General features: G+C 38.4%; 1 protein-coding gene across 1 annotated transcript in view; it reads right to left on the bottom strand.

The window, feature by feature from the left end:
- EMC2 (ER membrane protein complex subunit 2) overlaps positions 1 to 19,417 on the bottom strand; it is a 1,476,345-nt gene extending 1,456,928 nt beyond the window's left edge. Inside the window, exon 1 of the mRNA XM_044065735.1 lies at positions 19,284 to 19,417. Within this exon, the coding sequence (XP_043921670.1) occupies positions 19,284 to 19,323 (40 nt within the window). The 5' untranslated portion in view covers positions 19,324 to 19,417. The remainder of the gene's footprint in view (positions 1 to 19,283) is intronic.
- Positions 19,418 to 23,539: the final 4,122 nt, after the last annotated feature.

The raw sequence follows: 23,539 nt of genomic DNA, 5'->3' as shown, positions 1-23,539 counted from the left end.
GAATTTTCATGGTGCGAAACTTATGAGGTCCCTCCAGTAGCTGCAGATGTCTGGCGAGGTACATACAGAAGGGAGCATTGAACTCTATTGTTGGTCTGATGAGACCTGACTACAGGAGCATTATAACCTCCTTAGCTTTGGATGCTATACCCTTGCTTATGAGGTGTGCAACTTAAAAAGCCTTCTTTACTACTGTGGACACCTGATGATCAAAATTAAAGCTGTAATCAACTTGCGTTCCTAAATCTCTCACCATTGGGTTTGAACTTGGGGGATATTATTAATGTAACTAGTAATGGTTTCTTCTTTGCTGAAGGGGATGATAATGCATTTTTTTTAAATTTAGTTCAAATCTGTGGCTTTGACACCAGTCATTTCTCTGTGTAAGCCCACTTTGTAGTATGTTGACATCTTTGGGGGATTCGATGATTGCACCCAGTTTGCAGTCATCAGCAAACTTGGTAAACTATAGGCTATCTATTTTTGCCTGGACCTCTGAAAAACAGATACCAAACAGTAGGGGGTCTAGCACAGATCCCTGTGGAACACCATTGGTAACAGGTCTACTAGTAGAACTGGCATCTCCAACTTTAACTGTATGTGTTCTGTTTGTGAGCCAGCTGGCAGCCCATCTAGTGACGTAGGGTTAATCCCAAGCTGGGTGAGTTTCTCAATGATGCCTGAGTGAGGGATTGTGTCAAAGGCCTTGGCTAGGTGAAGACAGGCAGTGTGAACTGTTTTGCCTTCACCCAGAGCCTTAGTGACATTCTCAAAGTAGTACACCAGGTTCAGCAGACAAGATCTGCCCTTAATGAAGCCAAACTGGGTAGGGTCAAGAGTATGAATGTCACCTACATCCTTAAGATCTATGATGACTCCCTGCATGGCCTTGCAGATAACGTTGGTTAGACTTATGGGTCTATAGTTTCTGGGGTCAGTTCAGGGACCCACTTTGTGCAAGAGCTGTTTTCCACTCAGCTGGGACAAAGCCAGTGCTTAGACTGAGATTGAAGCGCATGCTCAGTGGTTCCACTAACTCCTGTTTTAGACCATTTAATAGGCAGCCTGGGATGTTGTCAGTCCCATAGGGGCTGTGTTTTTGGTCTTGGAGAGTGCAGTTATGACCTGCTTTCTGGACATACTAGGCAGACGACTGATGACAGTTATGGGGTATGACTGGTGGGGACAGGGGGTGAAGTTTTCATCAAACCTGCCCACTAACAGGTTGGCGATATCCTCAGGTTCAGTATAAGTGGTACGTCCACAGCTAGTTTGGCACAAAGATAGACCTTCCCTTTTAGATTTCAGACTTAGCAAAAGAATGCTTTGTGATTTACCTTAGCTAGGGATGCTAATTTAGTTTCGTAACTAGCTTTAGAGGACTTTACAAGATGTCTAATATGCTTGTTTATGCTTTGGTGGGAGTTCTTCCTTTGCTGGGACCATTCCCTCTTGTTTTTTTGACAGCAGTTTCTTTCTCTTATTGTATAACCTATTTATGCTGGATGCCCACCAGGGTGCCTTTTTTTTTCCGTGAGGATCTTGATTTGATCCGTTCTGGTACAGCTGAGTTATAATTTATACAGCTGTTTATACAGGACATTTGTGTACACCTCAGTATAGAAGTCATTGCTGTCAGTGGTGACAGGGGATTCTGGAGAAGATTTTTAACCTTTTTGCTCCAGAGGGTGGGTCAGGTATGATCGTTACTTTGAATGAGACGGATTTATGATCGGATTTTACCAGGGAGGGCCCCACACATGGGGTGGTGCAGAGATCCCCCATGTTGGTGAGCACTACCTCAAGGACGTTAGAGCCCCTTGTAGGGGTGCTGACTATCTGCTCCACAGCATTTGTGTTAAAGTCCAGGAACCTTTGGGCGAGCAGATTTGTGCTCATATATGTTACCCAATCAATGGAAGGATAGTTAAAGTCACTCATGACCAGGGAATTTGGCTGTAGTGAGAGTGACTCAAGTAGGTCCAAGTAGGCTGTGTGGTTTTTATGGTTCATGGTGGGGGGACCTATATCTAACAATGAAGTGGAGGGGGGGTCTTTTCTACAGTTAGTTGGACTTGAAGTAACTCTAGGGAGTCATACTGTTTAAACAGTCTAGAGGTGTACATGTCTTTAATGAAGAAGGATACTCCTCCTCCCCTTGTTTTTTTTCATGTTCGTTGTGTGGTCTGAATGTATGGAAGGCATTGTAGACCTGCATGGCCAGGTAACTCTCTGAGGCCTTAAACCATGTGTCTGTGACTGCGCAGACATCAGCATCTTCCAGTGTTAGAAGTGCTTCAAGTGAGTGCAGTTTATGATTTAGACTCCTAGCATTAAGCAGCATAACCCTGAGTTTGTTTCTGGAGGATAATTTTACGTCTGGAAGTTTGTTCTTATGACACTGCCTAAAAAAGGCACTACGGGGGAGGCAAGTACCTTTGCCAGCAACCTAAAGCCTTGAGGTGAGAGGTGAAGCCCATCTCTGTCAAAGCAGTGTGGTCTGTCAACTATATCATCCCAGGGCATTGGCTAACTAAGTTTACAGATTGCTAGTAGCAGTCACTGAATCCTCAAATGACTTAGCCATCCTGCATAAAGATTTGTCCCAAATAAATACCTGGTGCCAAAATCATAGACTGAAACTACATGTAAAAAAATGCATTATTGTATCATAAAAGTCATTTACCCCAAAGAACTACCACATTGACAATACACCCCTAAAAGCTGACCCAGTTGTTCGGGACATGAGAACTAATATGGATAGTGATCTCACCTTTGAAGAATGTGTGTCTACTGTTGTAAGAAATCCTCCTATATTGCACAGCTTATAACCAAAAGGATTGTATCTAGATCTAGGGAAGTCGCTGCCCCCCTTTACTCAGCCCTCATTAGGCCAGTCGCTGAATATAATGCCCCCTTTGGCATGTACCTGTCCAGACACATGTAACAACTGGAACGTCCACAGAGATACCTTACTGAAAAGGATACAAGGTCTAAACAACATGCCCTACCTGACTCAAAGCCCTGTCACTATACTCAGTATCCTACAGACTGCTAAGAAGTGACCAGTGTTTGGCATACAAGGTATCCTCTAACCCATTACTGATGGATTTACTGCACATCAGCAAGTCAAATGGCATCAGAAATACTCAATCTAGGGATCTAAACCTCTTCCCCAACATCAAAAGAATGGTCTGAAGGGACAGATATATCTTGCAGAGGATACCGCTGCTCTGGAACAAACCCCTCATCCACATAAAACAAAGTTCATCCCTGCCGATATTCAAGCACAACCTAGAGCTAAGGATTGGAATCAGAAAATTTAACCCAGGACTGCTCATTGTACTACTAATGGACAGAGGCAGTTCCTAAATGTTTTGTTCAATGTACGGGTCCCCTTAAATTATCTTTGGTATGATCCCAGTTATTCTCATTAGAGGTAATATAAAATTATTGACCATGGGATGAGTAAGGCCAATCTATAACCAAATTGGATAGGTTACTTCAAGCACAAAAAGGGAAAGTGGCCGAGTTTAAAATGGCCTGCAAGAACAGCTAGCCTAGTACTTACCCATGTAAGAGGATTTTCCAATTTGGGAAGTTTTACTTGCATTTTTTTGTGTAGTTTTCAATTTTAACGCGAGTTACATATTGCTGGTTAATCTAGTCTTCAAACCCCCATGCATTCTGCATTCCTTTTATGTGGAAACAAACGTGAAGGCTGCTTTTGTTTCAATGTCACACAAGCACATCATATGCAGCACGAAATCCATAACTCTTAATTCTCTCTGATTTTGCCTAATATAACTGACTATTGCAATTCATTTGTCCATGATTTTTGCAGACTGCCCCCGATTTTACTTTATATTTTTTCCTCTCCATCCCTCATAAAACTTTTGATCATAGAGAATTACAGTTGGACATTAATGCTAGATATTACAGTTTCATAGCTTATAATTCATTTTGACCAGAAAATGCATGCTAATGCAAAACTTTTTCCATTAATAAACAAGACATATTTTGCACTCAGCCCATGCGCAGCATTAACATGACATTTACCTGCAAAAAAAAAAAAAAGAAGAAGAAAAAAGACCTACTACAAAGTGCAAGAGAGACCCAACTTTGCATCATCACAGCGACAAGCATGATGATGCAAAGACAGGAAATACTGCCCTTATAAGTCAGTGGGGGGGCAAAGTCTGCGAGCAGAAAATAACAGCATCCCAGAAGAAACAGTAAAAACTGCAGGCAAACACAAAAAATATAGTCGCACATGATATTAAAACCTTGCTCCCCGTCAGTAGACTAACTACCTTCAGAATACCTAAAAACAGCTGCCGATGTAATATTACATCCAGTGTCAATTTTGATCCATCACAGAATCCTAATTCCCTTCTATATGGAAAAACTGTTATGCTTTGTGGATAGAAAGCTTTTTTTTTTTTGTCATTCGTTAGATCATAGACAACGGGTCGGATAATAGTATTGTATAGGAATGCAAAGAGAAGGTCAATCTGAGGGCTTGTTTATAAGTTTTTAGGTAGTGGTAGCCGGGTATAGTTAAGGTAGTGGGAGAGTTCTAACCTATTAATTTTTTTAAGGCTAGGCACTCATGGGTAGATTGGGGTTTGTTGGCAGCAAACTGAGCAATATTATTGCAGCATTGTTTAAGTCTGGATTTTGTAATTCACTGGTGGTAGGAGAAAATAAGCGCACCATAGACAAGAGAAGGTAGTATGTACATATTTGTCAGGGTTAGTTTGGTAGAATTTGTCAGGAAATGTTTGCCTCTGTACAACATGCCAAACTTTTGATGTTTTTTAACAGAATTTTAGATTTGGAGGTCAAATTTGACATTGTCATCTATGGCTAATCCTAGAAGTTTTGTATGAGTGACAGTTTCAGTTACTGTATCATTCAAAGATATATCCTTGAAACTGAGTTTGGACTTGGTATGATTTTTAGTGAAGAGTAATAGTAGTTTGGTTTTCCCTGGGTTGAGTACGAGTTGGACATTTGTAAGCCATTTATTTGTGGAATTAAAGGCTTATTAGGTTATTTGTTGTAGGTGGTTAGAGGAGCAAATTAGTGTAATGTCACTGGCATGTTGTATGAGAATTGACGTATGCAGATTATTTATGAATATATTAAAGAGAAGAGGTCCTAGAATGGAACCTTGAAGTACTCTTGTAGGGATGTTTAGAAAACGTGAAGATTTATTGAACCATTTTACAGATCGTTGTCCTCTTATTAGGTAGCTATTGAACCACAGAAGTGTGGGTTCAGAGAGACCTAGTGGTACCAGTTGCTGAAGCAGTTTATGGGTTACTGTATCAAAGGCTTTGAATAAGTTGAGAGGTGAAACTGAGACAACTGTGTCCATGAATGAGAGATCAGTGGTTGTGACGAAAGCCAAGCTGTCTGGGATTGAGGAGCTGATGTTGAAGGAGGTGTTGTTTATGAATGATTTTTTTCAGCATGTTTTTTTTTCTTCAAAAACTTTTACTGAATTATCTATCACTTGTGACATAGGTAAATTTACATTTGTATAAAAGTAATCAAATTATGTTAATGTAGCAAGCATTATATTTCACATATACTGCTATATATCATAAGACCCGAGCAGTATTACATAAATTATTCAATTCTTGTCTTTTCTTAAACAAGACACATCTTTATTAAACTATCACTTACTACATAGGCCACCCCTCTCCACAACGGTAGTAACTCTTCTGATATAGCCAACTTCCATCCTGTAGCTATCCTTTCTCCCCTGTCTAAGATGCTGGAAATTGCCTAGACATGTTAAGGTGTTGTTGTGTCTAACAATGGTAGCTGCCAAAAAAGCAGTTACTTGAAAATGGAAATCAAAATCTAAACCAACTATACTGGAAGTAGTAAATATAGTAACAGAGATAAAACAATTGGAACTGAGATCTTTAGAAAAGGGTAGGAGCAAACTACGCAGGAAAAAAATTGGAATTGTGGGAACAATACATACAAGGGAGGAATGAGGTTTAAAAGGTGTCAGGACTTAAATGAAAATAATTTTCTTGGGTGGCGAAAGCCAGGGTACCTTTTTGGCTAGGCTTATATAGGCCCTAGGGCCAACAGCCCTAGTACCTACCTGTGAGTCCTTGAGACCTACCTATGAGAGCCCCTCAATGACCCTCTTCAAGAAGAATCTTGACGTTTGGATGGGAGATCGTAAATTTACCCCTGGAATCTCTTCTGTGTCACTGCTAGACAGAGGCACGGTAAACTAACCTTAAATGGGCTATCTTCTGTGACCTACTATACAGAGGCACAGTCTACTAATCTAAGAAGGGTGGCGAAAGCCAAGCACACACTGGCTAGGCTTGTAAATGCCCTAGGGCAGATAGCCTAGTATTAACCTATGAACCTATAACCTATGAACTATTCAATGTTTGAAAAAGATGCTAGACAGAGGCACGGTAAACTAACCTTAAATGGGCCATCTTCTGTGACCTACTATACAGAGGCACAGTCAACTAATCTAAGAAGGGTGGTGAAAGCCAAGCACACTCTGGCTAGGCTTGTAAATGCCCTAGGGCAGATAGCCTAGTATCAACCTATGAACCTATAACCTATGAACTATCCAAGGTTTGAAAAAGATTCGGTAGATAAGTGATGCATAATGTTTGCAGCTGGGAATTTGTCAGTATGGTTTGTGATGTTTGCAAATAGGATTGTGTCAGTGTGGGAGGAATTTGGTTTAAAAGGCATCAGGACTTAAATGAGCTGTGTAATGTTTGAGTGAAAACAACTGGGTAGATAAGTGATGTATAATGTTTGCAACTGGGAGTTTGCCAGTATGGTTTGTGATGCTTGCAACTAGAACTGTGTCAGTGTGGTTTGTTTTCATTTACATAAATGTAGGATTGCCTATGTCACAGCCTGCCAAAGTCTATACTCTTACTGTGTAGCTAAAGCATGGAACCAAATACCACTAACTCCACAAATATAGCAACATTTAATACCTCTCTAAAAACTTTGCTAAACAACTTCAGGCTTTGCTCTTGAAGTACTCCTGGGTAACACTTTATTCCTCTCCTATCACCTATACATTAAACCTGTCCTCCAATTTTTATCCCTTCACTCATCCTCCACTTGTTTCTTACAGCTCTCCCACCCCCTTTCCTCACCTATTTTCTCCTACTACCTTTGTTCTCCCTTACTAGCCCACAAATCCATCCTCACCACTTAACTAACCTACTCCTCCTCTACTCCCCACCACTATTACTTTTTCTCACAACCTAGCACTTCCTGATACATTATCTTCTTTTACTTAATGCAACTAAGTTCTACTACTTACTGCAGCCTTCTTTAATCTCTTATTGTCATTTTTCAACTAGTTTTATTCAAGGGTATATGCATCATTACAATTATCTACTGTTTTAAACGACAAATGTTTTAGCTACTGTATGGTTTAATTATATCTATTCTAATGTTTCCAACCACCTTGTGTAATGTCTATTGTATTTTTCTACTTAAACCTATCTATCTACAAGTTTGGAGCTTTTCCTTCTAGACCTCTACTGAAAAGGGCTTTTGCCCAGTGAGACTTTAAGTCAACAAATGTTAATAAGTAAATAACACCCGTAAACAAACTAATTAAATAAAACAAAAGTAAAACAAACCAATGATATCCAGGTGCCTCTGCAAGAGAAAAGAAACAAACTAATAATGTAGACAAACAGGCAAAGGCAAGGCTCCATTTCTCCAAGAACACCTGAAGAAACAGTCAGTGAAAGCGCTTGTGTTTGTATTTGGTACCATTAAATTTCTTGGAGAACTGGAGCTTTGCCTCTGCCTGTTTGTCTAAACTAAATAAATAACATTTTCAATTGCTATTGTCAATCAATATACGTTTTCTTTTTAGCAATTTTCATTCACTCCAGCACTGTATAAGTTGCTCAAGTCCTGCCATTCCTTAAACCTAACTCTTCCTGAACATTACTCTGCATGTTGTTCCCATTCCCCTTTTCTACAGGCCCCTACCTCCAGTTCCTTTATCTCCTTTACAATATTCATTACTACAATTACAGCTGATTTTCTAGCAACTGTTTTTTATCAGCCAACATTACTCTAAGGCCTTACTATGTCCAGGCAATTCAGATCCTGAGTCCCAGATCAAAAGAAAAATGTCCCTTGTTGCAACTATTTGTTCCCCTAACATTTCTATTAAAGTGATCTATAGCAAATTGTTAAAATCTTCCAACTTGTTATACTACCAAAAATATGGGATGGGGACTTCTCTCTCTTCCAGCATCTGTAACCTGAGGAAAAAAACACATGTGGTCTGCTTGGGGCACAAACATATGTATGCAAACTAACCTCCTCTGATTTATTCTTACAATTATCATGAAATATATATGCCCCACCAACTTATATCCTTCTTAACAACAGCTTTAGTTCTAGACTCAACTAAAAACTCTACCAGACCTTGCCCTCTTCTCTCCATTCTTGCCCTTTGCCTACATTCCATTATCAAACTGTGAGAAGGAAGCATACCTCTCAACTGTCCAGATTTTTGTCTCATATTTTTGGTCTGTTCTTCATAAAATTTGTGGTTTCCTGGAAAATCACTGAAGTTTATAGTTACTAAATAATGACATACATTTTAGTTTTAAACTTAACACAAATCATGTTACTCTAACAACCTTTCAAGTTCATAACAGCAATATTCAAAATCTGTCACTATTTTCGGTCCTCGTCCCCCCATTATTTTAGGCTTTATCCAGATTTCTTGCATTAAGAGCTTGAGAGGTATGCAGGGGAAACAAGCCAAGTCCAAAACATCTGCTCAGCCTTGGTTCATTCTATTGTCTTTCCCTTCAGAGTTATTTGTTCACAGTACCTTGCTTCATTTGCTAATTTTCACCAGTAAATTACAGGCTCCATTTTGCTTGAATTCTCTACCCTTACTTAGAGACATACCAATTGGTAAAATCTCCTTTCATCAGTCCTGTGAGGATAAAGCTAGAGTGACCAAACAAAGCCAACCATGGGTATACCAAGCATTACTACATTCAGCCATATGTTATTGTTAGTTGTTGTTGTGTCTTTTGGCTTTTCCCTGTTAGGGGTCGCCACAGCGGAACTCCGGACCACTAATGATTGGCAGTAGATTTTTACGTGCCGAGTTGCCGGCCCTGACGCACAGCCTTCAACGAAGGTACGCCCATTCACGCATGTCTCCACACAGAAGACGCTCTAGCTGAGAATCAAACAGGACAACGTCTTACTGTGAGGAGACAACGCTACCGCAGCACCACCACCGCAGTATACAATTCTATTAATTTTGCATAATACTTTGTGCAAATATATGTTACATTGTGTATTCTTCCAATTTATATATAACATTACAAAAATAATTCCACATTTGTGTTTAGCTGGTTTCTTTCTTCAAGTTGATTAATTTTGGGTGTCGCAACTGTCTCTTTGTAAAATAACGTCATTGTGTAACTTTCCCTTTCAGCCTGCCTGCAGTTTTACAAATTTGATCCAAGGAACACATCTTGATAAGGATGCTACAGCCATCACAACCTTGAATTTCGATATCAAGATCAAAGGAAGACATGATGCCACTGTACTCGGTCGTCATCAGGCTCATAATTGAGTACAATGCTCCCTTCTGCATGTACCTAACCAGGCATACCAACTGAAGCATGCTCACAGGTTTGTCACTAAAAAAAAAATACAAAGTGTAAGACATATGTCTTATGGAGACCAACTAAAGGACCTATCCCTTTACTCTGTCTCACACTGTTTATTGACAGGGGACTTATGCATGTCCTACAAGGCATTCTCTGATCCAACTCTGATGAAAATGTTACATATATTCACAAAACAAATTATATAAGGGTAACGTCTTCCATGGACCTGAACCTTACTTATGACTCTACACAGAACTTGCTGGAGAGACAGATTTGTATCTCAAAGGCTATGTCATCTATGGAATAAAACTTCCAGTCTTCGTAAAACAAAGCATGTCCCTCACTCTCTTCAAAAAGTATTTGAATAAATGGATGGGGAACCATAAATACATTCCTGTGGTACTGCCCATGTCCCTTATGGACAGAGGCAGCCTATAAAATGACTCGGGGCTCTAACACCCAAAGACCAACTACCCTGATACAACCCCATCCCATATCTGGGAAATTAAGATATTATACTGTCATATCCTGGGTATTATTGGCTAGACCTGTAAAGGCTCTTGTGTCATTAGCCTAGTAATTACCTATGAACCTATTCAGTACTGGCATTTATCTGCATTTAATGAATGAAAATGAATTAAAGTAAATGTTGGTACAAATGTATGCATCAGTGTTAGTACTGCATCACCTTCAGCTACAGATCTGAACTTAAAACCAAATACCCACAACTAAATGTCTCTGAAGTAAAACTTTATTATGAAGCTGAGCGGTTTCCTCAAACAATTAAAAGAAGAAGTCTAAAACACCTGCTCATTTCAACTGTTTTAGATTTCTTACTTCAATAGTCTGGTGAAAGCACTTAGCTTTGTAACAAAGTTTTACTCCAGTGACACTTTTGGTTGTGCTATCAGTCTCCAATCCCTTCTGTCACTATCTGGACTACTCAGCTTTGTTTTGCTTTAATTTTTAATATATCCGTTTTCAGTGTGGTTTGGTGTTTGTAACTGCACATTATCATTTATTTCACACAAACAGTACTAAAAGCAGTAAAGCAAAAACAATATAATTTCCATGTTAGACTAATTCCTGTTGAGAGTTCTTGATTTATGACAGAATGCTGACCTGTCCAACTGGCATGCACATATTTTTAATATTAAATCAAGTTTCATTTCTGTTACTTTGTAAATACTCAAGAACCTGTGTCCAAAATTTCTAGTATCTTTTTATGTCTTGAACTCCCCTTGTTTCATCATAATCCTTTTCTATTTTGATTTATTATCTCCTGTTTGAATTATGTATATCAGCCGTAAATGTGTACCTCTAAAGTACTCCTTCAAATCGGGTAACTCAAAACCACGTCGTCCTTGTTCCATGAGTAAAATCAGCTTATCCTACTTAACTCTTGCCCTCTTAACCCTCTCAATGATTTTCTTCAGCTCATATTAATTATACTTCACAATTTCTCCTCTACTTGATAAGAATTTGCCTGACCTACATATAAAACTAAGAAACTAAAAAATGTTTACTCCTTGTATCCCACTAACCATATCCATAACCAAAATCTTTTAATTTCTCAATTTTATATCACCTCTAACTTAGTTTCTTCCCACATATCCTTAGCTGCCATAACAGAATTCTTGTTAATCCATACACATAAATACTTGTCCCCACATGTATGGACATTGCCGAATTAATTCATGCATGGTACATAATTTATTAGGATACTCTAATACCTATCTTTGAATTTGTGAATCCTTTATTTTCTTTGCATACTGTTTTAAATACAAAGCAAATAATGGTGAGAAAAGACGGCATCCCTGCCAGGTTCCTCTGTTGATAGACAGCTTGTTCACCAATACAACAGTAGTGTTTTCTTATACTCTGTTCCCCATAGACCATCATTGCTCTGTGTTGTTGTTGTATTAATGTTATAAAATGTTACCTCGCCTGCACAAAACCACAACAATCCATATCTATCAACTTTGGTAACACATCTGCAATTGTCTTAGCAAGTATAAACATCAACACTTTACAGTCAGGGTTTAAAATTAAAATGGGTCTATATGAAGCTGGATCTGTAGGGTCTTTACTTTCTTTGGGTAAACACAGCCACCAGAGTTTGCTTCCAAGGTGCTGGTGGGACACCTGCACCCTTTAAAATATTGTTAAACAGGACCATCCAGATCTTTACTAGTTTCTTCCCTCTTAACTTCCAAAATGTCCACAGGAATGCCATATGTTCCTGGATAATTCTCTACTCTCTGACTATATGCATCACAACAGGTTGGCATAATGGTTAAGGTGTTTACCTTACAGACACAAGGTGCAGGTTTTGATTCACGCGGGGTATTTGGCTAGGCTTAAAATGACCCAAAAGGTCAGTTAGCCTAGTAGTAATCTATGAACCTATCTACGAACGTTCATCTCTTAGCTAGTAACTGTTGGGCCTTATCTTCATCTAACTTTGGCACAGTGAGGTATTCCATAAATACTTCTACCTGTGCATATTCTTGGCTTCTTCATTCCTCTGCCTTGTACACATTTACACAATACTTCTGAAACATCTCCAATACCTCTATAGGAACTCTAGTTATTTTTCTTGTTATAGCTACCCTAGATTTGGCTATGACTCTTTCTATTTTCTGTTACTGAAATCATTGTGCTGAATGTATTTGGCTCTAGAGCAGTTATCAAAAGCAGCTGCTTAACGCCATATCTTCTAAACTCATGCATATTATCCAAATACTCCCTTATTTTCCCTTTAATACTTTGCAGTTACTTTACTTCCTGGTATACAAGATTCTCCATCCGGTGTAATATTTTTAATATTGCAAACCTCTCTAAACAATTCACATTACTTTTTTCCCATTTCTCTCTCACACTCATGCACTAACTCGGCACGTAAAAATCTACTACCAAACATTAGCGGACCGGAGTTCCGTTGTGGCGACCCTACTAACTCGGCACGTAAAAATCTACTACCAAACATTAGCGGACCGGAGTTCCGTTGTGGCGACCCTTAACCGGGATAAGCAGAAAGACAACAACTCATGCATTTCTACCAAATGTTTAAACTTCAGTTTCATTTTATCCCATTTACTAGTTATCTCTTCTGAAGTAATTTCCATCTTCTCTGATAACTTGTGACTCATACAGAGTACCCATTCCATACCCATTCCATAAATTCCTCTTTAACAGACAAGTAGGAAAATACCAATGTCTAAGTTTTATATCATTACCCTCCATCATTATCTCATGTTTAATTGATGCATGTTCTGATATAGTTATTGGGTAGGTTTCAGATCTTTCAATTACATACTCACACCAGTGAAATATGCTTTCCATCCAGTCTGGCCCAGTTATTGCACCTTGGGAAATAACATGTAAATTATGGGCTTACGACAGTAAATGAACATCTTCCGTACCAAAAATTCTCATGTACTGCATCAGAAATATGCTCTCTTTTTGGTATAATTTCCCATTCTAAGACCCCCCCGATACAGCCTCACTATTATGAATCAAGTGCCAGTCCCCACCTGTAAATAATATTCCATGTTAAAGCTTATTATTTATCCCCAAATCCTCCTAAGTTCCATAAGGTATTTTAGATGGAATGTAAAAACACACCGGTATAATTACCCTTCACTTGTAATAACCCTTTACTACTACAAATATACCATTACTGTCCTTTTTTCTGTTTTTTCCTTCTACAGTTATTGGAGTCCTTGTTATTTCTACCCTCTTCCTTTGTTTCAAATAATTTACTAAATGTCTATCTTGAAATTCTTTCCTTGTTTGTCAAATTAACATACTCATTTCTTTACAAATGCATCTCCTGTAACAACTGCATTTGCACACTACATTTATTAATACAATGCAATACTCTTTTCTGTCTACACCTACAAGGCCATTTCCATTCTTTGTTAACACTGACAAAGTAGTCATTCAATAAAAAGCTATTACTTCCCCAGTTCCACAAGGCAGCTGTTTTGAATATATGCTTCTTTTTTGTGTAGATCTTTTTATTAAATATTATAAGCTGACAAACACAGCAATCAAACAGATATTTAAAATACGGGAATGCCAAAGCAGTCCCTGTTATATAATCTCATTGTCTGTCTCTGTAATGATATTACAACAGCTTTCTAGTATATAAACAACTTGCTTGTATATCTAGCAAAAGGAGAAAGAAAAGAGAAGGGAGATAATAATGAAAGAAACTTTTAGTGATGAAACCATAAGAAGATTATGAAACTTATATAACATAGTCTAATTAAAAAGTAAGATAAAGCTCACTAAGATGCCTGTAATGTTTGCTTTGAATACTGTACTAAGTAATATACTACAGTGGTGGTACTGCGGTAGCGTTGTCGCCTCACAGTTAGATGTTCCCCATTCGATTCTCAGTTAGAGCGTCTTCTGTGTGGCGACATGCACGAACAGGCATTCCTTCGTTGAAGGTTGTGCATTAGGCCCGGCAAGCCAGCACATAAAACTCTACTGCCAATCATTAGCGGACCGAAGTTCCGCCGTGGCGACCCCTAACCGGGGAAAAAGCCGAAAGACACAAACAAACTGTAGTTAGCAATATACCTGCATATCCAAGTGCATGAGAAATAAATAATCATGAGTAATATATCATCTGCACTCACACAAAAAGGGGATCAATGCAAAACATCTAAGCAAGACAAGACAGATAAAGAATATATACAACTAATTATTGTAAGTCTTCCTTGTAATAAAACATCAGCTAAGAAAGGGACCATGTAACAAAATCCATTCTTAACAAGCTAGGCCAATCACTATCAATAAATGTGAGATATGGTGACCACTAACGAAGAAAAACTTCCCTATTCTTTCTGCAGGCTATGCACCTTTAACTTTATAATCTCCCCTCTGAATCAATTTAAGGGTGGATGAGTAGTTCTATACCTAGTAAAAGATAAATGTTTCTGCGTTATTATAGTGTCGTCACCACAGCATAAGTGAAATGGTTGTTTAACATTTGGAAACAGGGTTGCCGTACCCAAGTGATATCCATAAACCTTAGGGTGACTGCAAAATATCCCAACTAGCAAACTAAAACACTCAATCACCCTAAGGTTTATAGACATCAGCTGGGTATGACAACCCTGTATTTCCAAATGTTAGCCAAACATTCCACTTATGCTGTGCTGATGTTGCTATAATAAGGCAGAAATATGCATGTCCACAGCTAGTGGGGTTTGGCTTTATTGGCCTGAATTTGTCCATAAAAATCCATGGGCATTCAGAATTGCTATTTAGCTGAAACACCTGATGTCCTTAAAGGGTAATTTGCATATATCCCATATCGCCTCTAATGCGAGAGGTTTACGGAATCACACAATGGAAATTCTATCTTTGCTAGATTTTTCTTTTTTCACTGCAAACACACAAAAGTATAAACATTTCAAAAAGAAAGTTTCCCCCTCTATAAAAAGAGCAGTTGCTCAAAACTGACAGCTCCACCCGCAGACATTACATATTCTAAAGTAAGGGTTAACCATCCTGCATTCCCACTTACATAAACTGTTATCTGCCCTTATCTTGCTGCTATTCATCTCCCCACTGTGGAAAACTGGAGTGCGTGCTTTCAGTAAACTTTAACTTTTCACCTTAAGAAGAACTGAAGTTGCTACCCTACACTATTACATTTAACGTATTAAAAGTACGAAGGCTGCTTGGGAGGCAACTATTGCAAAACTATTCACTCCCCACAGTTTCAAATTTCATTTACTTTCAACAAACTGGTTGTCTGTTAATTTAACGCATTAAAGTATGAAGGCTGCTTGGGAGGCAACTACTTGCAAAACTATTCACTTCCCACAGTTTCAAATTTAATTTACTTTCAGCAAACTGCTTGTCAGCTCACATTTAAATGTCTATTATACTGCACCTTATACAGTTCACTCAAAACACATTGTTCAGACTTTACTGTCTCCACCTAGAAGCTTTCGCTAATGGGGGAAACAGTAAGCAACTTTGCAAATGCAAGAAAGAACCCTTAAAGACTTCACTCAGAACACACTAGCCAGACCTCATGGTTAAATGCTTGGACCTGTTTACACCTTGCCTTCAACTAAAAGCAGGTACTAATGGGAAGAAAAAAAGAAATAGCTAATATTTTTTAAAATGCAAGAAAGAAATACCACTTCTTAAGATTTTCATTGACATATCTTGTTTTCAAGTCTATCATCTTAAAAACCCATGTCTATAGCTTAAACTATAACCAAACGCAATATCCTCACTGAGGATGTAAACCTACACAAAAGCAAAAAAAATTCTGCCACTACAAAAGTTATTGTGCGGGATATCATTTTAATTGTAAAAATCAAACTGCAAAGATCAAATATAAACAAGACTAAGCACTTTTGCTCACTACAATAATCCGGGCAACAGAGTAATACATTCTGATTCAAACATCATTTAAATAGTGCAAGTAGTCACATGATTAAGACACTGAAGAGCTGACTTTTAAAAAACTTTCAAATCCAATAACTAACATTTACTTGTTCTTATAAGTTAGTTTACTACAATTCTGTGGTAGCTTTGCCTGCTCTTGGTCTTAATGTGGCAGTTAGCACAGAGAATAGAGGTCATCAGTTGTTCATAAGCTGCTTCCTGTGGAATACGGTATGATTATCTCAGCCTTCATTTGCCTCATGCAATTCATTTAATCATACACTGCTTCGGGGAAATTGAACTAGGCTCCTCAATGGCCTCCTGGGCTACACTCCTAAGAATTTATTAACCTTACTCTGTAGCTCTGTGGTTTACTCTGTCTACACAGAACCACATGAATATGATGCAATATGATTAATCTATCCCCAGCATTTTGTTTAATTCACCTGAACTTTTTCAATGTTTTTTACCCTTTTTAATGGCTATTGCCTGGATTACTTTACTTTAAGATCACCTCAGGTATAAAATGCATCTTTGTTTTGCCTTAAAAGCAAACACCATCAAGAAGTAATAAAGAAACATACTTATTTTCTTCTTAACACTAGTAAAGAAAGTTGTCATGCTTTTTTCCAAGTCAGCAAGCAACCTGGAAAATGGATTGACTTCTAAAGTGCAATAACAATGTATAGCCATAGTCAATGAAAGACAGGATCTGGACTACTAATGCAGGATCTGGTGCACTACAAATAAAACCTATGGTAAACTTTCCACATTTAAGGCAGCATATCCCATAACACAACACACTGCCACTTTAATAACAATCTAAAGTAAAATACAAACCAGAATGGAAATTAATAGAAGGTATGCTAATAACTCTGACAAAATATATGAGGTCACATAAGTAAAGTGCAGAGCATATGTGGTGTCCACATGAAATACATTTTTTTTCCTTAAATAAAACAGGACTTTTTGGGAGGAGTCCTGGTTACATACACTACAAATGCATCCACTGAAAGAGCTCGGGTAGTTGTTATGGAAGAACACGGGTAATTGTTATGGGGCAGAGTAACTCATATGTAATGCATAGAGTCTAATGTTAGTTAACAATCACACTGGTGAGTTGGGGATGAAAAGCAACAGTGTGGTGCCTGGATACAGTAGACTCATACATGCCAAAAAAAATTTTATTTATGTCTGCGACGGCAGGAGGTACTACCAGCCATGCCAGAAGAAGTAGGGCAGTGGATGTATGACTTGTGCCAGCACAGCTAGCTGGAATTTAGTAAATAATTATATGCCATTTGTCTATCAAACTGACTTGTATAGATGCTTGTACTGAAATTGTATTTGTGAGGTTTGCTTGTGTTAAAGTGTATCAAAAGTGCACCCTGCTGGAATGAAAAGAAATGTACATGTATTGGTGTAACTGAATTAAATGTATATGTTTTAACAGAAGATACTCTGACAGCAGAGGTTAACCAGCTAATTTTAAGAAAAATAAGGGAAATGTAAATGAGCTGTTAAACCATTAAAATAGTACCCCACAGAGATGAACAGGACTGGAGACGGTGGGTCAGGAAGAAGTCTTTGTTCATTAGCTCAGTAAAAACAGGGGAAGGCCTAGGTACTACCATAAACACTTAGATGTGTATTGTAGCCATCTATGATAAATTCGTGTCTCAAGCTTCAAAGGAGGATACTGTGAGAACCTAGATTCAGGTGACCAGATGAGGTCATTCTGCAAGCCATCTTGGATACTACACTTTAGAGGGAGTAATCTCCGAGTACTGAGTATTCTGTTTTAGGGAACCTGACTAGAAAGACTGCTCACGTATTTCATTATGCCTTGCTCCATAAAGTAAGTTATTAGGGAATAGTAATTCTCCTAGATTCAGTCAGGAATACAGTGTTGCTTAGTTTAGAGATCAGCAACATTATTTTCAATATTTCCTGTGAATTGAACTCTATGGTTTACTGTAAATATATATTTAGTATGTTCTTGTTATTTTATTATTTATTATTAAATATATTTAAACTTTTCATTGTGGCTGGTCCTTTTAGAAAATATTTAATCTTTGAGAGTATTTGCACACATTTGGTGATAACTCTTGCCACTCCTGAAAGCCTTGCTGTTTGTTCAACATTAACATTTGTATTAACTCTACTCGGCATAACTGGATACCCTTTTAAGAGACTTACAGTAATTGACTGGTGGCAGTGAACATACCTTACAGTCTGGGCAAATTTGGTAGAGCAGGTAATATGTGCCAGCCTTTCCCAAGTGTACGTGTGTGTGTGAAAATTAAATCTCAGAGTGTGTGCGCCAACTAGTGGAGGCAGAGACAAGAAGCACTGGTTTCACAGTAGCAGTAGGGAGCATTATTAGGGACCTGGGGAGAGACAGATAGAGACACCCAGATCCCGGGCTGAGTGTGTGCCCTGTGTGCTCTTAAGGGAAACTGTGCTTAATGCAGAGAGGTCTGCATCTGGAAATACTGAGTGTATCCATTTGTATTTCAAGTGCATGTCCCTCTCCAGTGTCAGTGGTGAGGATTCAGGCTCCATGATTACTGGCCCAGCATGGGGACGTCACAATGTCTTTGATTTCTGCACAGAGGGCATCAACAAGGTATCTTGCAGTCAAACTTTAAGCTTTGTAACATTCCGCATATAACATCATAGCCCCTACATTTTAATAAGGTTTCTTCCAACATGATTCACTGACAACATGCTATGTAGGGACCCTTCCAAGCTCTGCTGAAACGTATGTAAAGAGGGGGAAATGAAATACAAAACAACAAATGGTGTTTAGATCATGAAAGGGGCAGTAATATTTTGCTTTTGAAAACTCTCTCCAACTAGAAATAGTATACATGTGCACAGTGAACAGCTAAAAATGTAAAATGCCTTTGAAACAAGCATCGGTATAACAACCCTCGATAATAAAATAATGAAACTTAGAAATTGGAAGCATACATGCACAATTATTTCCAAAACGGGAAACAAAATGTATTGAATGAAAAACATTTCTACCAACACATACACAGATCTCCTTACAGCATTTTTGACCAGGATATGACATTTTATATATTAAGTACAGTCATATGTCAGAGTCAACTATCAACTACATAACTGCCTTCTCTTCTCCCTTATTATTATTAAAAGCTCAGTCAGATTTACCTTCCCAAGTGACATCGTACATTTCAGCTACAGACGCCATGTTTCCAGCCCACTACAGTTACGTGATTCGATCTACTATTGCGTTATTACGTATAGATGCTTCACTGTATTCAGAAACAAACTCCCAAGCGTTTTGGGGTAGGTGTTTACGGTTGTGTTAGCGTGTGATTAGTAGCGGTAGTATAACATTTTAAGGATTTTGTGTAGAATAACGAATATTTCTCAGCTGTCCCCTATTTTGCCGTTCAGTTGATTCTAAAACTGTGACGTTAGATTAAATAATACCACCCCAGACACTATGGTTACATGCAGATTCTTCACAGCATGCATAGTAATAAAATCGGTTACTCATTTTTGTTATTTACATTTGTTAATCGGGTTAGTCCAGTTGAGCCAGGGGCTCATTTTCAGTCGGGACCCGAGGAGAAAAGCTCCAGAAAAATTACAATTATTACAAAATAAAATAAAGAGATAACATAGCAGAAGAAGTAACAGCGTTAGCAAGTAGTGGATCAATAAATTTAACACGTGAAGTACACTCAAGAGTGTAAGCATTTAAGCAAAGAGCAATCCGTACATAAAGAACAGCCAGAAATTGTAAGAGCCAATAGTAGTACAATAATTTGTGTGTGTGTATATATACACACACACACATTAAAATAGGAAGGGAAGAGTAAGGTGAGAGGATAGGGAAAAGTAAAAGGAGGTAATGGGTTAATGGGGAATAGAAGTTAGTTGATAAGGGGAGAATAGGTTAAGTGAGGGGTTGGTATGGGCAGGGCCATGTCTTTTCTTTCTAGATAAAGTTTTAGTTCATGTTTGAACTGGCACTTTTGAGGAATGCTTCTTCTAGTGACAGGAAGTGAGTTCCAAGCATGGGTTACAGAGTATTTGTAAAGGACTTTCCAATATTTTTACTGGGTTTGTATATGTTAAGGAGGTGCTTGCTGGTAGCACAGAGACGGAGGTGACAATGAGGGTTATAGCAGGAGACTAGATTAGAGATGGTGGGGCAGGAAGAGGGGTCATTCAGGATAGAGTGTGTAATATGAAGTGGAGGAAGAAGTAGTTGTTTAGAGAATTCTGGGCATTGGAGTATCTTAAGGGCGAGGCAGTGGTGGGATTTTTAAGGGAGGTTGGTTGCTATAGTTTGGTGATAAGTGATGTTTGAACATTAGTAAGGACAGGGACAGCATAAAGAAGGCAGGGTATGAGGAGGGACTGAGCTAGGGAAGTTTTAGAGGAGGGTATAAGAAAGCTTTGGTTGCAATAGAGAAAACCAAGTTTCTGGTGGGTCTTTTTTATACATTGTTGAATATGAATATCGAAATTTAATTTATCATCAATAATTACTCCAAGTAGTTTGGTATATGGTTCGAGTTGAATAATGGTGTTGTTGAATAATGGTGTTGTTGAGGGAGGTGATGGAGAATGAAGGTTTGAGGTGAGCAAGTGTTTTAGGGAAGAAGAGAAGGAGTTTTTTTTTTTTTGATTTAGTATTAGTTGGTTATCAGAGAGCCAGGTTTCAACAGCGGAGAAGGTTTGTTGAGTGAGATCTAGGAGTTTAAGGATGTTGTGGGCAGAGGTGATGAGTGTGGAATTGTCATCATATTGTAGAAATACAGAGAGGTTAGTAGCAGAGTGAAGATTATTAGTGAATATATTAAACAGGAGGGAGCCCAGAATAGATCCTTGGGGAATGTCTGTATTAAGTGGGAGGAAAGGAGAGTGGACTGTTTGGCAGTGGATGGATTGATGGAGGTAGAGAGATGAAGGTCAGAAAGTTTAGTTAGAAGTTTGGAGTGAGAGACTGTATCAAAGTCCTTAAAAAGCTCTAGGAAGAGACAGGAGACAAGCAAGTTATTGTCACGAGCTTCAGCTACTGTTTGGGTGAAAGAGAGTAATGTGGTAGCTGTGCTATGGTAGGGTCTAAAGCCATGTTGGATGGGATTAAGACGGTTGTTGTCAAGAATGTGTTTGACTAATTGAGTATGGATGCACTTTTCCAAGATTTTGGATAGGGGGGACAGGATAGCAATGGGTCTAATGTTAGAAGGATCAGTAGATTTATAGACAGCAGAACAGCAAGCTACATGTTGTTTTGCTACAGAGTGTAGACAAATCAGTTAATGCAGCAAATTTAAAGTGAATTAGGTGGTATCGATCATTAAAATGAACAAATTAGATTATGTTACAGAGACATAAAATGCGTTTAGTTGTATTACATGACTACCACACCAAAAAGTTTATTACATACTACCTAACAAATAATCAATTCTTAAAGAAATAACATGTTATATAAAAACATACTATAATATGTCCACCAATAAAATACAAAATAAAACTTAAAACAATGAAGAACCAAACATAAAGCTTACTAAAACTAATACAATAAATACAAAATCAAATGTGCAATAATTTCAACAACCAAAATATAAGGTTTTTTAGTATAATATTACTGCACTTTTTGGTTGTTGAAATTATTGCACATTTTATTTTGTTATTTCTTTAAGAATTGATTATTTGTTAGGTAGTGGGATGGACTGAAGCATGTGACTATATGATTTCTCCTATTTAAATGTTGTATTAATGCAGTTGATTTGTACTGATGAAGGGTGTAGACCCGAAAGCTTTATGTAATAAACTTTTTGGTGTGGTATAGTCGTGTGTCACTTGTATTTGGCAGTAGCACCATCGTTGTTTTGGTTTTAGTTGTATTACAGCCAGCACAATCATGATCACAAGGAGGACTGACAATAATGATTACATAATGTTTCCACCTATACCTCTTTATGCAGGATAGCCCCTATTTAGACAGTTGTGTCCTGCAAAAAAAATACAAAGCCTGGCAAATGCCTTGGGATAGTTGGAGAAAAATGTTTTCTAATTATCACCAATCACATTTTCCACATGGAGGTTGGGGTGTCGCAGCAATTGTTTCCATCTCCTTCCATTAAATGCTTCAATTTGACCTTCAACAGTCATACCTGCCTGTTGCAGGTCTCCTTTCAAGCAATCCATGCATCTCTTTGCTGTACACCCACATTTTCTCTTGCCTTCTTCATGTTTCTCCCAAATCTATCAGATTGTCTTCTGCTTTCCTGTACGTGTCCGACCCCCTATCATCTGTTCTGTTTGATCTTCTCAGCAACTGGAACTACTTGAGCTTCTGCTTTGACGTCATTTCTTCATCTGTCCAGCAGTGTGCATCCTACTACCTAGTTTTGGCACTTCATCTCAGTCACCTCTATCTTATTCAACTGTTCTGCCTTTGCTCCCCAGATTTTTGTACCATACAATACTACTGGTCATACCACTATTTTGTATACCTTACTTTACAGCTTATTTGGCATTCTTCTGTCACACTCTACCCCTGATATTCTGTGCCATTTGGCTGCACCCCCTCTGATTCTAGTTTTGACCTCCTCATTCAGACTTCCCTTTCTCCCTTCTCCTCAATCACTCCTCCAAGATACCTGAAGCTGGTAGCCTGACTACTGTTTTCTTTTCTACCTCAGTTTTCATCTTCTTCTGATTCCCCCCATTTACTGCATTGACAAATGTCTCATCTTCCCCCAGTTTCATCCCATGTGCCTTCAGTTTTGCATTTTGTTCTGTTATCATTTGTTGAAGTTCTTATTCAGAGTTTGCTTGTAATGCCACATCATCTGCATAAATCAGCTTTGTTGATCTGCCCCCCTCTGACCTGTTTACTAATGTAGTTCACCAGTAGGAGCAGCAGTGGCTCTGAGCTGAACACTGATGAACATCCAGTCCCACTGGGAACTCCTCTGTGTGTTTGAACACTGCTTGTACTTGTGCCACTGGGTCCTTGTACATAGCATGCACTAATTCTACTAATTTTTTTCTGGGACTTTAAACCATTGCAGAACAGCCCAGATCAGCTTTCTTAGGACATTGTCATATGTTTTCTTCAAATCTAGGAATGCCCAGTTGAACTCCTTCTTCATTTCGTGTTTCTTCTCAACTACATGTCTCACTGCAAACATCATATCAGTTGTGCTGCATCCTGATCTGAATCCGAATTGCTAATCTTCCATCTCACTTTCTACTACTCTGCATATCAGTCACCCGCACCAACATTTTCATGTGGTGTGACAAGAGTTTGACAACTCTATACTGCCCACAGTTGTGAATGTCCCCTTTGTTCATGTTCACTGGCACAAAAACGCTTATTTTATAGTAATTTGGGATATTGCTCTTCATACTGCTGTTAGTATCCTCTGAAGCCATTT

Source organism: Protopterus annectens, chromosome 3.part0 (assembly GCF_019279795.1).
Source record: "Protopterus annectens isolate FY-2018-M chromosome 3.part0, PAN1.0, whole genome shotgun sequence".
Taxonomy (NCBI): domain Eukaryota; kingdom Metazoa; phylum Chordata; order Ceratodontiformes; family Protopteridae; genus Protopterus; species Protopterus annectens.
The sequence above is the reverse complement of the archived record's forward strand: the minus strand, read 5'-3'. Positions and strand labels throughout refer to the sequence as shown.